At 36.0% G+C, this 16,115-nt stretch overlaps 3 protein-coding genes across 3 annotated transcripts; 2 read left to right on the top strand and 1 right to left on the bottom strand.

Annotated features, from left to right (window-relative positions):
- Window positions 1–321: 321 nt before the first annotated feature.
- HELRODRAFT_106795 (hypothetical protein) lies at window positions 322–6,531 on the top strand (the record flags this gene model as incomplete). The annotated part of the gene is made up of 21 exons (XM_009021803.1): window positions 322–492; window positions 603–710; window positions 911–1,022; window positions 1,138–1,235; window positions 1,443–1,506; window positions 1,870–1,943; window positions 2,050–2,217; window positions 2,444–2,559; window positions 2,790–2,865; window positions 3,035–3,226; window positions 3,352–3,453; window positions 3,560–3,691; window positions 4,225–4,485; window positions 4,793–4,949; window positions 5,033–5,133; window positions 5,298–5,399; window positions 5,559–5,714; window positions 5,796–5,885; window positions 6,083–6,146; window positions 6,247–6,332; window positions 6,430–6,531. The coding sequence occupies exons 1-21, from the start codon at window positions 388–390 to the stop codon at window positions 6,529–6,531; spliced, it is 2,466 nt and encodes an 821-aa protein (XP_009020051.1). The 5' UTR covers window positions 322–387.
- A 641-nt stretch (window positions 6,532–7,172) lies between these two features.
- On the bottom strand, window positions 7,173–8,731 carry HELRODRAFT_188788 (hypothetical protein). The gene is made up of 2 exons (XM_009021802.1): window positions 8,594–8,731; window positions 7,173–8,477 (listed from the first exon to the last, which is right to left on the bottom strand). Exons 1-2 carry the CDS (start codon window positions 8,647–8,649, stop codon window positions 7,463–7,465), a joined length of 1,071 nt encoding a protein of 356 aa, XP_009020050.1. The 5' UTR covers window positions 8,650–8,731; the 3' UTR covers window positions 7,173–7,462.
- Window positions 8,732–12,316: 3,585 nt separating this feature from the next.
- Window positions 12,317–16,041, top strand: HELRODRAFT_65229 (hypothetical protein; the record flags this gene model as incomplete). Its single annotated transcript, XM_009021801.1, has 12 exons — window positions 12,317–12,376; window positions 12,620–12,710; window positions 12,859–13,011; window positions 13,177–13,309; window positions 13,630–13,692; window positions 13,977–14,073; window positions 14,429–14,600; window positions 14,714–14,865; window positions 15,096–15,222; window positions 15,416–15,489; window positions 15,582–15,701; window positions 15,835–16,041. Coding segments are annotated over 12 exons (1,449 nt in total), but the record flags the coding sequence as incomplete, so codon positions are not given.
- Between the last annotated feature and the right edge of the window lie 74 nt (window positions 16,042–16,115).

The raw sequence follows: 16,115 nt of genomic DNA, 5'->3' as shown, positions 1-16,115 counted from the left end.
TCTACTCTGACTAAACAAGATAAACTGAAAGTATATTCTGACTATCGTCTGCACAGTTTCATATCTGCCTACAGAAGATTCGGACACATCATTGCCAATACTGATCTTTTAAATTTGAAAAAAATTAGGTAATAGTTTTTAATATAAAAAAAAGTTAAAGTTAATTTTGGTATAGATATAATTTCAAATTGTTTGTAATTCAATAGTTATTTTAACATTTATTTGTTCTTTTACACATTTGCATAAATATCTTAATGACATAGAAATCAAACTTTTTTATAATGTAAAAATAATTTTCATTGCAAATAACATAGTCCAGTGCCTGAGCTGAATCCAGAGAGTTATGGATTATCCCTAGATGACAACCATAGATATAAAATAAATGACATGTTGTACACCCCAGAGACCCATGAACTAACAATTAGTGAATTAGTGAAACTTTTGCAAAATGTGTACTGTGGTACTTTGTCTGCTGAGTTTGAACACATCCAGGTATTATCAATTCATCCATTCACCTATCTACACATTTATACTTTCATTCATTCATTCATTCATGCATTCATTTATGCATTCATTCATTAATTTTTTTGTTACATTATAAGAATTTGGATGAGAGAGTGTGGTTTGCCAAAAGGATGGAAAAGTTTCCTATAAGAACCCTCACTAATGATCAGAAGGTACATTATGCTAAACTCATGCTCAAGTCTCAGGTTGACATCTAACTAATTTCAGTTTTTTTTTCTTGTGTAATCATCATCATCATCGACATTTTCATCATTGCTATCATCATCATTTTAATCATCGCAATCATCATCATCATCCTAATTAATAACGTTGTTATCATAGCTATCATCATCCCATCATCGTTATCAGCACTGTCAAATATTTTTTATTCTTTCCCTAATTTTAGGCATTTGATCATTTCCTGGCCAACAAGTTTACGACGGTGAAGAGGTATGGAGGAGAGGGTGGGGAGAGCGCCATGATATTTTTTGATTATCTCTTCCAACTATCCGCCCAGAGTATGTCTTGGCATTCGTTTGTGTATGTTGTACAATCATTCATTCATTCATTCATGCATTCATTTATTCATGCATTCATCATTTGTTCATTTTTTTCAATCAATCAATCATTCAGATGACCTGGACAGCATGGTGATATCAATGAATCACAGAGGGAGGTTGAACTTACTGACTTGTTTGCTCAATTTTCCACCTGTTACCATGTTTCAAAAAGTTCGTTCATTCCTTCATTCATTTATTCTTCCATTCGTTCATTCATTCATTCATTCATTTGTTCGTTCTTTCGTTCGTTCGTTCGTTTGTTCATTCCATTCATTCATTTATTCATTCTTTCATTCATTCATTCATTTCTTCACTTATTCATTCACTCATTCCTCACATCCTTTATTCATTCGTTCATTTTATTCCTTTATTTCTCAGATGAAAGGAAGGAGAGAGTTCCCTGATGGAGTGAAAGCCAGTGGAGATGTCCTCTCACATCTCAGTTTGAAAGAGTTTTTTGCCCTTTTTGAATATTTCATTCTTCTCTAAGCAATTTACATTGTTGATTTTATCATTTTATCTTCTTGGTTGGTTGGTTGGTTGAATGGATGAACGAATGAATGAGTGAGTGAATGAATGAATAAATGAGTGAGTGAGTGAATGAATGAGTGAATGAATGAATGATTGATTGATTGAGTGAATAAATGTATGAATGAGTGAGTAAGTGAGTGATTGATTGAATGATGATGATGATAATAATTATAATGTTGAGGATGATGACGTCTCGGGGAAAATGCCGTCTAAACGTGTGTTGTTGTTGTTGAGGATGATGATGAATATTATTATCATTATTATTTCACCGAAGCATCGTCCGTTGATCTGGAGTACGACGGGAGACTCATCCACGTGACCATGGTTCCGAATCCATCTCATCTCGAGGTCTTGCATGGATTGGTGAATGGATGGGTGAATGAATTGAATGAATGAATGAATGAATGAATAACAACGATAAATAACCATAGAAATTATTTTCACGCCAAAAAAGGCGGGAAATCCCATAGCTACTGGAAAAGCCCGAGCCAGAATGCAGTCATTGGCTACTGGCTACTACGGAAACAGTGATGGCCCGATTAATAATAATAATAATAATAACGGAAGGCGCAATCGAGTTCTATGTTTGCATGTTCATGGTGATGCTGCCATGTCTGGACAGGTGGTGATGATGATGACGATGATGATGATGATGACAATGATGATGATGATGGTGATGGTAATGATTATGATGATGGTAATGATGATGACGATGAAAGTTATGATGCTATCTCTCTAGTATATGTTATTGGATAACAATATTAGTAATGGCTCCCTAATTGACATTCACAAAGCCCCATAATTAATATTCATTCATAACAGCCACTTAATTAATATTCATGACCCAGGGCATCGTAGCAGAAACGTTCCTATTAGCCAACGTTGCTAATTTTTCAGTGGGCGGGACCTTGCATCTCATTATTAATAATCAGATCGGTTTCACCACTGAAGCCGATAGAGGAAGGTTATTATTATTAGTAGTAGTAGTCGTAGTAGTGGTGGTAGTAGTAGTAGTAGTAGCAGTAGTAGTAGTAGCAGCAATAGAAGAAGCAGTAGTAATGTTACATACGAAAACACATTTATTTTAAATTTGAGTTTGAAATACATACAAAAAAAACACAACACATATATACATTCATACATACATTAATACATACACAGACCACACACATACGTACACACACGCACACACAGATCTAGTCACAACTGCAGTGATATTGGCAAAATGATTGACTGCCCTGTTCTAAGAGTCAACGCTGATTATCCTGAGGTTAGAATGATGATAATGTGCTTACTTTTTCTCACTTCCCTCTCTCTCTTTTTCTTTCTTTCTTTCTTTTTCTCTCTCTCTCTCTCTCTCTCTCTTTCTCTCTCTTTCTTTTTCCCTCTTCATAATGTCATCTTAGCAACAAACATACAAACCAACCTGCTACTTCCAGAGTGTAACACGGGCTTGCGAAATAGCAACTGAGTATAGGGAGAGGTTTGAGAAGGACATCATCGTCGATTTCATTTGTTACCGGAAGTGGGGGCACAATGAGTTGGACGAGCCCTCGTTCACCCAGCCAATCATGTACAAGGCCATCAGGAGCCGGTCTAACGTCCCGGACTTATACACAGATTTGCTCGTTGTTGGTGATAGTTGTCGAATTTATTTGATTGGCGGATTGATTGACTACAAGTGTTTTTCATTCACTTGTTTATTCATTTACTCATTCATTCATTCATTCACTCATTCACTCGCTCATTTACTCAGCGAGAGAAAGTATGCACCCGAGATGATTTGACGTCTGATGTCGCGAAATGGAACGAATACCTATCTGAACAGCTAAAACTTATTGATACGCACATCCCTAAGGTTATGATGATGATAATGATGATGATGACGATGATGATGATGATGCAGATGACGATGTTGATGATGATTGTTATTATTGTTGTTATTACTATTATTATTTCCTCAGGCCAATCATTTAACTCGTCAGTGGGGTGGCATGAGCAAGTCGACCAATCAGATCACAGTCTGGGACACCGGTGTTGATATCGATGATTTGAAATATATTGGCGCCAAATCTGTCACCTTACCGCCAAATTTTGTTCGCGGTTTATTTTTGTTTTAAATTTTTTGAATTGGAATATATAATCTTTCAAAATTTGAAGTCTTTTTTAACCTTCTTTATATTTTTCTTCTCGTTCGTTTAATAATGTTTGATGGACAATATTTAAGACAATGTCCTGGTTATGACATTAAACTGACCCTCACTGCCTTGTGAGTGATGTTGGATCATCAAAGGCTAAACCCACCGATTATAACTGTGGTTGCGTAAGGAAGGGCGTCCTGCGTAAAAATTAGCCAAATAAATTACTTATGATGACAGAAGTGACAATGGTTTCATCATAGGTAGCCAAACGGCAACCCCCGATCTCGGGGATAATTTCGTCTAAACGTGTGTTGTTGTTGTTGTTGTTGTTGGACAATATTTAAGACAAAAGGTTCATTTTTCGTTCGTTCGTTCATTCATTCATTCATTCGTTCGTTCATTCATTCATTCATTCATTTAACTTCTCGTTCATTCATTCAACCAATCTTAAAACTTCCCCCTTAAAAAATATGCCCCCAAAACTGCAGCGACCCCATCCGACCCTGCAAAAGAGCCATATCGACAGACGACTCCAAAAATTGGTCGGGGGCTCGGACATCGATTGGCCGACGGCCGAAGCCCTCGCTGTAGGTTCACTTTTAAATCAGGGCATGCACGTGCGTTTGAGTGGTCAGGATGTCGGTAGGGGTACGTTCAGTCACAGACATGCCATGTTCGTTGATCAGCTGACCGATGAGGCTTTCGTGCCCCTAAACCAGTTGAGACCTGATCAGAAGGGCTTTTTTGAGGTCTGTTTATTTGATTGGTCGATTGTTTTTTATTTAAATTTTGTTTATCCAATCACAACACACTATTAATTTTTCTATTTGAAAAGGTTCTTCATTTGATCAACCAATAATTCTCCAAATCAAATCAATCCACCATCTACCAACCAACCGACCAATCAACCAACCGACCAACCGACCAATCAACCAACTAACCAATCAACTCACTGATCAACCGACCAACCAACCAACCAATCAATCATCCTACCAACCAACCTACCAACCAACCAACTAATCAACCATCCAACCAACCATCCAACCGACCGACCAGGTAGCAAACAGTCCCCTCTCAGAAGAGGCAGTCCTCGGTTTTGAATACGGCTTCAGCGTGGAGGGTCCCAACGTCCTAACAATATGGGAGGCCCAATTTGGAGACTTTTTCAACGGGGCCCAGATCATTATTGATACCTTCGTCACTGGCGGAGAGAGTGAGTTTGTGAGGGTGTGTGTGATTGGAATGATGATGACGAAGATGATGAGGATGATGTGGACTCAACAACAACAACAACAGCAAAATGGCTGATGCAAAGTAGTTTGACTCTTCTACTTCCACACGGGCTAGATGGCGCTGGTCCAGAGCATTCTTCCTGTAAAATCGAAAGGTTCCTTCAGGTACCCGTCTTCATTTCTGTGTGCTTGTATCTGTTTGTGGATGTATATGTGCGAGTGTGCGTGTGTGCGTGTGTTTATATATATTTTGAGTGATCACATGCAATCAATTGTAGCTTAATTATGTTAATCTATGCATTTTACACAAGTTACTCAACCAATCACAGGCTACAGATAGTAAGGAGGACGGAGTGGATGCCGATGACGTCAACATTCAAGTAGCCAATCCCACGACGCCAGCTCAGTTTTTTCATCTTTTAAGAAGACAGGTCAGTTATGATGATGATGGCAGTGACGGTAACGATATAGATATTTTTGTTTTTATTATTTATTCATTCATTCATTCACTCATTCATCCATCATTCAACCATTCATTCTTCCCTCAATTCATTCACGCACTATCGTTCTTTCGTTAATTTTACATCCAGATGGTTAGAGATTACAGAAAGCCGTTGATCGTTATAGCACCAAAAGGTTTATTAAGGCACCCCCAAGCAACATCTAGCTTATCTGAAATGTCGCCAGGAACCTTCTTTAAACCTATCTTACCTGATGACACTCTTGATCCTAAACATGTAACTAAGGTCAGTGACATTTTTTTTTCTTCTTATTATTATTATTATCATCATCATCATCATTATTAACGAACTTGATTTTTTTGAAAGGTTGTCTTTGTATCAGGAAAGCATTATTATACTTTGCTGAACGAACGAGATAACAGGAAGAGGAATGATGTAGCACTCATTAGGATTGAAGTAATGATTGATTGATTGATTGATTGATTGATTGATTGATTGATTGATTGATTGATTGATTGATTGATTGATTGATTGATTGATTGATTGATTGACTGATTGACTGATTGACTGATTGACTGATTGACTGATTGACTGATTGACTGATTAACTGATTGATTGAACGAATAATTTTTTTCCATTCAACGATTCAACAGTCTCTCTGTCCATTCCCAATATTGGAGATACAAGTCGAATTGAAAAAGTACAAAAGGGTTAAAGGTTGCAAAGAATAATATTTATAATAACATATTATAATAAATAATAATAATAATAATAATAACTATAATTTTAATATCTATAATCATAAATATCGCGATAGAATATATATGGAGCCAGGAAGAGCATAGAAACCAAGGGGCTTGGTCATTTGCCAACACCAGACTCAGTAACGTACTCGGGCTAAAGGTTAAAAAAATTGTTTAAATTTATAGTAATAATAACTATAATTAATAATAATAATAATAATAATATTATTATTATTAATTATTGTTATTATTATTAGTTGAGGTACAGTGGACGGAAGGAGGGGGCCACACCGGCTGTGGGCATTGGGGAGATCCACAAGATGGAGGCCCAGTCTATCGTTGATAGCGTCTTTAAATAAAATCTGCCTGGTTTGTCATAATCGTCTGTCTGTTTCTCTATGTCTGTGTATGAGTGTCTGTCTGTATGTTTGTCCGTCTCTCTGTCTGAGTGTTTGTATGTATGTCTGTCTGTCTGTCTGTCTGTCTATCTGTCTGCATCCATCATTTATATGTGCCAATAATAACTTTATTTTATTTGTTTTTTTTATTAAAATCAAAATAATAATTCAAACTACTACATTATTTAATGTGAATTTAAAAAATGAGCTTGCGATTTATTATGTGTTGTTAGAGGTGAAGGGAGACAGTTGTCGGGCTGTCGCAATGTTAAAGATCTGGTACTATAGTTCGATTCCTATCTTTTAATTCCACGCATATTTGTATCATGTTAATCTTTCGTGTATTAAGATACTCGATGTTACATTTTATTATACTTGGTAGTAACCTTTGATGGCCATTAATTTATATACTTTAGTTTTATTTCTCGCCAGTCAATCGTGTAACTTACATTTGCCAAGTATGTCAACTATGTGCGAGATTTGTTAATTTATTTTAACCATTTATTCTATTTAGTTGATTGTTTAATTGTTTCTATTTAATTTGTTGCATGAATGAATAACTTAAATGAATAAATGAACGAAAGATTTTCTGAGTCAGTTCAAGTCGAGTTAGTTTTTTATAGTTGTACAACTCAAAAGAAGGTGAACAAAAAAAATTTATGTTACATTTAGTTACCTAGTAAGTAGCATCTTTGAACATTTTTCAAGTGCGAATGTCCTTTCATTATTATAATTGATTATATAAAAAGTGAATAACTCTATATTATCAAATACTTAAAAATCTAAAAGATGTTTTATCACAAAACTATCAGTTGCACGAAAATGGAACTTCAAAGTTTTAAATGATGGTAACGTCACAACCCCTCAAATGGTGATGACGTCACAGCCCTTCTTAAAGTCTCGTCCCCAGCTCGGCCGACAAGTTACTGATGGCGTCCCTCAGTTCGGCTAACTCGACGAGAGAGGGCGTTGCAGTTTCTTTCAAGGTTTTATCGCTCAGCTTTTGAAGGTCACAAATGCTCTGCTTCAGATTGTTCACTTGAGTCAATAATTTCTCGTTTGCGTTGGCGTACTTTGAAACTGTGGCGATCGTTTCTGTCTGTATGTTAGCTACTTTGTTCTTTATCTCGTTGTTCAGGCCGTCAGCCGAGAGAAGAATTTCAGCTGTTGATTCTGAAGTCTCTGACGTTTTTGCGGCACTTAATTTTCCTTGCAGTTGACTGCCGAGATCGTTTAACATGTCCCATTCAGGCGCGAAATCAGCTGAGAGGACCTCTGCGGATTGCTTGTAATCATCGAGTTCGCCCTGCATTCTCTCGTTCTCGTCTTTGTACTTTACCAACTTTTCTTTTGCGAGTTTCGCGATTTGGGATCCCTTGTTCTGCATGTTGTTCAGCATTTTTTTCAACTCCTCGTTGTTATGGCGCAGTTCCTGCTGCACTCTCGCACTGTTTTCCAACTTGCTCGTCAGAGTTTCCATGCTTTTCGTGGCATCCAACAATCTGTTAGAACGAGATTGTTTCTCTTCAATCAACCCTTCAACCATTTCAATCAGTCTGTTGTTTTTGCTTTCCAGGGATTGCACTTTGTGATCAAGCAGCTCTATGAGACGAGTTTTCTGTTTATCTACCCTGTCCTTGGCCTCAACCTGAAGTTCGGCGCATTTCAACTCCAGTTTCAAAGCTGCACTAGTTTTTTCCAGACATGCAACTTTCACTTTCAGTTCCGTTAATTCCATTTCGAATGGAGAAATAATGGATGAAGTGATTGAAGATGGCAAAGGATTGCTAGGCATCAAAATGTTTTTTGCGAAGATGGTTTCAAGTTCGCACGGTGGAAGAATCATGTCGACGTTTGAATGAACTCTCTGCTGATTCTCTGCTTCTTCTTTCTTTTCTTCTTTTTCCCTATTCAAAGATAATTATTATTATCATTTCTAGAAACAACGTGTTTGTAGTCTTTTATTTTCATATACGCAACAAATTGAAACTTTAAAATATCATCGTAATAAAATAACAAAAACTTTTCCGGGGATTTTTCTCTCTTCTCCTCCTTATCTTTATTCTCTTCAGGATTCATTTTTTAAAAGAATTATTTAAAAGAACTTCAAACAAAAGAATGAAATATCAAAAAAGAAATCTGTTTAAACTTAGAAAATGTTTCTGAGTATAGCACAAAATGGGATGCATAAACTTTCTTATGGAAAACTTTTCCAGATAATTGCTGCTTATATATAATATCTTCAGAGCAGCAGAAAGCTTGCAACGTTAATAAGTTATATAATATGTATAAAATATATACATATATGATTATATTCATAATTTATACGTACGGTCTAATGTGTATTTGTTTTAAGTATATTGTATTTGATGTTTTTATTACACATTTGATACTTTTTTTTGTTTGTAACTTGTTTTTATTAATCGCAGTTATAATTCACGCGCAGTTTTTAAAAATTTTAAATTTATACATTTTATTTTAGTTGCGTATTTTGTTTAAAACTTTATTTATACTATTTATTAAAAATTATACTGAAAACTTTTGGATAATTCCACATTTTACCTGCATATAATATTTGGTACCGAATTTGGCCACGAACGACATTGTAATAAAAAAAAAAATATTTTGTGAATTTTCAACTTTTTTGCCATTTTTTTGATTAAAATTAAATTAATTTATAATTAAAAATTAGCCAATTTAAACAAAACATTAAAATGTATTCTTTGAGTTTTTTTCAGAATCAGGTTTCAGCTTTAATTGTCATTTTTTGATATTTTTTGTTTCAGAAATTTCAAAAATTGAAAATGATTAAAACCCTACACTGCCACTAAGACTAAGCGTTTTTTGTCATTTTTGCATTCAAATTTCATTTCAATAAAAATGTAGAAATATCTTTTTGTTTTTTTTTTCTAATTCGTTTATTTTATCATCTCAAAATTGTAAAATTACCTTACATACCGCTACTACTACATTACAAAACCCATGTGCAATTGATTGAACTCATATATTCGATATATTGGAGTGAATGACTGAATGAATGTGACGCAATATTTTATCAAATATAAATAAAGAATTTTCAAGAAGGAATTGAATAAAAATGAAAAATTTAACATTGGGGGATAAAAATATAACCATAACCATGTTTATTCCATTTTTTACTTTCATTGATTATACACATCCACATGTCATCAAATTTTAATTGAGATTTCACTAATTTACCCTAAAATGTTATTTCAATTTTAAAAATTTGTTTTTTAAAACCAGTTTACCATTCCTCTATTACATTTTCCTGCTTCACTTACGTCAGTAGGGACGTACAACAAGCGAGGCCATTTTCCTAAATCAGTCCGACAGAAATCATCAAATCATGTTAATAATAGAAACATCGAAATAACTCTTAGCGGCCATAACGTTTGTACTTATCTGTGATGATTTGGTTATCAAAATTGTTTTAAAAGCTTTTTATAAATTTAATTATTTATTTATAATTTTATTTTACATGAATATTATTTTGCTTATTAAATAAGCATCTATTATGTGTGGTATCAAATAGAAGAACAGCATGTATAATGGTGTCAAGCTAGTTATCATTTACCAATAGTTTATTTATTTTAAATAATTAATAAATTTTTTTATAATTAAATAATTAATAAAGTCAGTAAATAATAATATTAATTATCAAATCATAAAAATCACCTCCACAATTAGATAAATGAATTTCTCAATTGCATTGGCATCGAAGATGCACAGATCTTCAAAAGAAGTGATCCATCACTGCCTTCTTCCTGCTCTTCCCCGTCCTCCTCATCATTATCCCTGTCCTCTGTACCCTCATTAACCCCATCCCCACCATCATCATCATCGATGCCCCTACCATCATCATCACTTTTCTTGAATAAGAAGGATCTTTTAAGAACCATAAAACTGGCGGAAAAGTTTGGTTAGTGTTTTACTAGAAGAATAATGTTATTAATTATATTTTAAATTATTATATATACAAATATTATTATATAAATACAAATATTATTGTTACCATATTGCTGTTAAAATTAAAATTTCTTACAAAGATTGGTCTTACTGAAATATTTCCTCCATTAATTCTCAATTTATTTTTAATTTCTTGTAATAAATTTTTGATCGGCAAGCAGTGGGTACTAACTCCAGCGTAGATGTAATCACTAATTTCAGTGCTGCTGGTCTGGCAGGTGCTAATGGCAGGGATCACCTGAGAACCTTACTTACCAGAATGCAGAAATCTATCCGTTAGTGTTTATCAATAGTAGCTAGTAGTCCAAGCAGTTATTGTAGTTTATTACTGAATAGTAATAGTAACATTCGGTTTTAGTAGTAGTAGTAGTAGTAGTAGTAGTAGTAGTAGTAGTAGTAGTAGTAGTAGTATTAGTAGTAGTAGCAAAAGCAGAAGTTTTAATGGTATATAATAGTTGCATGCTACACACACACACGCATACACACACACACATGCACACATGCAGTACACAGCCAGTTGAGGACATTTAAGACGAAGAGATCGAACAGAATGATGACAGATCAAATGACACAAACTGGAATATTTTCCGGAGTTAAATCTGTTAGTAGTATCTTTCCCTCTCTCCTCTCTCTCCCTCTCTCTCACACACACATACACACACACACACCTACACATATATATATATGTGTATATATATATATATATATATATATATGTGTGTGTGTGTGTATAAAAATAATAATCACATATATATATATATATATATATATATATATATATATATATATATATATATATATATATATACCACATTTCTGTGTCTCTATGCTTTTTGCTGAATAAATTGAATTGAATTGATATACCACATACACACACGCACATACACACACGCGCGCACGCGCGCACACACAGGTACTAGATAAATTGTCAGGACAGCAGTCAACAGGCACCAAGCAGATTACCAGTCAAATGTCATCAGATAAACTGGATGTACTTTTGACAGAGCTGAGCCAAGACAAACGCACACAGGATAAAATTAAAATTGCATTTGCTGAAGGTGTGTTTCTATGTGTGTATGTGCGTGCGTGTGCGTGTGTTTGTTGTGTTCTGGTGTTTTTTGTAAGGACGCGCGTGTGTTGTATTCTTCTGTCCTGTTGTTGTCATCATTCTCATCACATTATTTTCATCTTGATCATGTCTCATACATCATCATTCTCCTCACTGAAACACCACACACGCACGCACACACACGCACGCACGTACACATACACACAAACAAATACGCGTGCGCGTACACACACACACTTCAAATTCAGACACACATACTCACATCATCACATCCAGGCTACCTTGCCAGCAGCAGTTCCAAGAAAGATCAGAGTCCAAGCAGCATTTGGACCCGAAGACTGGCCAAACTTTTCTGGTACGGCCTCCTCTGTTGGATTGTCTTGCAAGTTGTACAACTATATTCACCATTCGGCGGAAGTAAGTGTTGTTGATGATGATGATGATGATGATGATGATGATGATGGGAAGATGATGATGATGGGAAGGTGATGATGATGATCGTGATGATGATGATGGGAAGATGATGATGATGGGAAGGTGATGATGATGATCGTGATGATGGAAACACGAAGGAGAATGAATGTTGATGATGATGGTGATTTTACATTGATGATGATGACGATGATAGTGATAAATGATTAATGCTCTACTCTCCTAACATGTCAAGATGTTAAGATTAGCGTACTGAAAGGCGATAGATTCGAGATTAACCCAGAGGAAATATCCGTAACATTTGATGACGTCAAAGGGGTTTGTCGATGATGACGATGATGAGGAAGAAGATGATGAGAATGATGATGATGATGATGGGGAAGATGATGATGATGATTGGAGTGGTGAAAAATTGACTGTGAATACAATGTTCTAATTCTATAAGCGTTCAGTAAATCAGTCTATTTTTCTAAAATTCAAAAACTAGCCCGTTTTTTTCAACAAAACTTAATTAAGTTAATTTTTAAAATAATTTAAATTTAATAATAAAACAAAAAATAGATGGAGGAAGCCAAGCAGGAGCTGAAAGATATCGTAGAATATCTCAGAGATCCTGAGAAGTTTAAAGTTCTTGGGGCCAAACTACCTAAAGGTGCTAATCATCTTCTAAATTTGCCATCGCTTTTCTTTCCCTAATTGCTCTATCTTCCTAATTAGTTATAATTATATTAGTTGTTGTTCTCTCACTAATCAGTAATTATCTCCCCAATAGGTAATTATTTTCCTCATCACTAATTTAGGCGTACTATTAGTCGGACCCCCTGGAATTGGAAAATCCCTACTGGCACGAGCCGTGGCGGGGGAGAGTGGTGTGCCATTCTTTCACGCGTCCGGCTCTGAATTCGACGAGATATTTGTTGGCACTGGTGCTAAAAGAGTCAGGCAGTTGTTTGGTTCGTTGGTTGGTTACTTGATTTGATTGATTGGGCGATTGATTGGCTGGTTGACTGATGACCATCTGGCTGACTGATTGATTGTTCGTTTTATTTGTTGGTTGATTGATTGATTGGTTGGTTGGTTGATTGATTGGTTAATTGATTGGTTAATTGATTGGTTAGATGCGGCAAAGGCCAGAGCACCCTGCATTGTGTTCATTGATGAGATCGACTCGGTCGGAGCCAAGAGGACTAGTTCCCAGATTCATCCGTACGCCAACCAGACCATAAATCAACTGCTTTCTGAGATGGATGGGTTTGTGGTGTTGTGTTGTGTTGTTTGTTTGTTTTTCTATGCTCTTGTTTGTCTCTCTCTCTCTCTCTCTCTCTCTCTCTCCTCTCTCTCTCTCTCTCTCTATCTATCTCTCTCTATGCTCTTGTTTGTCTCTCTATATGCTCTGGTTTCTTTCGTGATGACAGTGAAGATGATCTTTATTATTATTATTCATTAATCATATGACTAATTTTATATCCATTCATTCATACATACTTACATTCTTTCTTTCATTCATTCATTCTTTCATTCATTCATTTTCATTAAAGTTGTTTATATTTAAATCTTTTTTTTATTTACAGCTTCCAGCAGAATGAGGGTATTATTGTCCTTGGGGCCACAAACAGGAGAGATAATCTCGACAAGTAAGAGGAGTTTAAGAGAGAGAGAGAGAGAGAAAGAGAGAGAGAGAGAGAGAGAGAGAGAGTTTATTGTTCCTTTATTTAATTAATGCATTGAGTTACACTGCACTGCTACGTTATATCAAATTCACAACCTCAACTTATTGCTACTGTGCTTTTTATGTACGTATAAACACTAAGCACGCATACGTTCACACTTGCGTACACACATACGCACATATGCAAACATACATACACACACACGCATATGCAAACATACGTACATATACACATGCACACACGTACAGAGCCATACTGAGGCCAGGTCGTTTCGACGTTGAAGTTCGCGTTTTCCCGCCTGATCTGAAGGGAAGAATTGAAATTTTGGAGCACTATCTCTCAAAGGTGACACTCCTATTGAAGTTTTATTTAGCAAACAAAATTCTCCAAGTAAATGTAAATGTTACTGGTATGACAAAAGTAAAGTTTTTAAATTTCATCGAGTCTGGCGTACATTCGTACAAGCATGCACACAAGCGTACGTACACATACAGGCAAACATACCTATACATACGTATACATACATGCATATACATACACAGACAAGTAAACATACATCTATACATACATACGCATACACGAAGACGTACATACACATACATACATACATACACATACAGGCAAACATACACTTATGCATACATACTCATACTGGCAAACATACATCTATGCATACATACACATACACGCAAACATGCAGGTAAAGAGAGGATCGGACGTCAATGTGGACAAACTGGCGCGTAGTACGACAGGCTGCACGGGGGCCGACTTGGAGAATTTGGTGAATCAGGCGGCCCTGAAAGCTGCTATGGATGGTGATCCCCACGTTGCTATGTCGCATTTGGAACATGCTAGGGATAAAGTTTTAATGGGTAAGATATTCGAAAAATAGAGAGAGAGAGAGAGAGAGAGAGATTTAAATATTTTTCTTGAATATTTCAATCACAACTCTCTCCAAAACGCATGCCACCACCATCTCGATCAGGCCCAGCCAAAAAGACCAAGATCCCAGACGAGGCTACTAATTTGATGACGGCCTACCATGAAGCCGGTCACACGCTGGTTGCCTACTATACAAAAGATGCAACGCCGCTGAACAAGGTGACCATCATCCCGCGAGGAACCAGCCTTGGACATGTTAGTAACTGCTTGTCAGATTCAGTTGCGATGTTGATCTTGTTGTTTCACTATATATCTCTCTTTCTTTTCTCACTTTTTCTCTATTCTTTCTCTCTCTTTCTCTCGTCTTTCTTTTATTGATCTCTCTCTCTCTCTCTCTCTCTCTCTCTCTCTCTCTCTCTCTCTCTCTCTCTCTCTCTCTCTCTCTCTCTCTCTCTCAGTTTAAACATTAAAAAACCAAACTGCAGACATCATTTGTCCCTGACAAAGAGCAGTACAACTTGACGAGATCTCAGTTACTGGCTCAGCTGGATGTCGCCATGGGAGGCAGAGTAGCCGAGGAGCTGGTGTATGGCCCTGATAACGTGACCACTGGTCAGTAGGAATGTCCTGTTTTACTTTCTTTTGTTTTTTCGTGTTTGTTTATATCGCATTTTGATATGAGGTAGTGAGATGTTTTTGTGATATTTTTGACACAGAAACCGTTTACAATTTGACGTTTCGTTGAATTGTTCAAAATATCATGCTTAGTTTTGGTTGACTTGAAAAATATTTTCGTAATTGCCAGGAGCTCAAGCTGATTTTTCCCAAGCAACTGCAATCGCTACTGCTATGGTCAAACAGTATGGAATGTCAGAAAAGGTTTAATGCAATGATCTTTTCGTTTACTTCTCGAAGTAATTTTAAATTTGATTCATTTAAAAGTACATTTCTGTTTTGCTGCCTAATTTTAGGTTGGAGTTAGAGTGTTTCATGAGGAAGATGTGGATACTGGATTATCCTTTGTGAAGTTGAACGAGGTTGGACCAGCCACCACTGAACTGGTCGACAATGAAATAAAGAGATTGTTACAAGTCTGTATAAATTAATTAAACTAGTTATTGTTTGATTATCAACTAAAGTTTGAGTTCTAGGCAGTTGTATCTTTTAAAAGTTCTATGGCTTTAGGTTGTGGTTAGACCCGTTGAAACGTTTGAAAATTTGCAGGAGTCATATGAAAGGGCCCGTTCGTTATTAAAATCGCACGCAACGGAGCACAAAAACCTGGCCCAGGCCCTCATGAAACATGAAATTCTAGACGCAGAAGAAGTAAAAACCATCGTGGAAGGTAGACCACTACAGCCTAAAAACTCCCCATCCAAAGTCAAATCTAACATCAATGGTCCCCATGTTCCTGTTAAAATTTCGGTTTAACTGAGGGATGTAATGTTTTCGGGTCATTAATTGACGATGGTTTTATCATTTTTGTTTTAATGTAACATATGTGA

The sequence above is a fragment of the Helobdella robusta genome, assembly GCF_000326865.2.
Source record: "Helobdella robusta unplaced genomic scaffold HELROscaffold_3, whole genome shotgun sequence".
In the NCBI taxonomy this organism is placed as follows: domain Eukaryota; kingdom Metazoa; phylum Annelida; class Clitellata; order Rhynchobdellida; family Glossiphoniidae; genus Helobdella; species Helobdella robusta.
The sequence above is the reverse complement of the archived record's forward strand: the minus strand, read 5'-3'. Positions and strand labels throughout refer to the sequence as shown.

Bases quoted from the DNA above. Each gene is read 5' to 3' on its own strand.
- HELRODRAFT_188788 (XM_009021802.1), bottom strand. From the start codon at position 8,649: ATGAATCCTGAAGAGAATAAAGATAAGGAGGAGAAGAGAGAAAAATCC. The intron at 8,478-8,593 runs GTTTTTGTTATT...ATCTTTGAATAG, and splicing joins AGAGAAAAATCCCCGGAAAA to GGAAAAAGAAGAAAAGAAAG.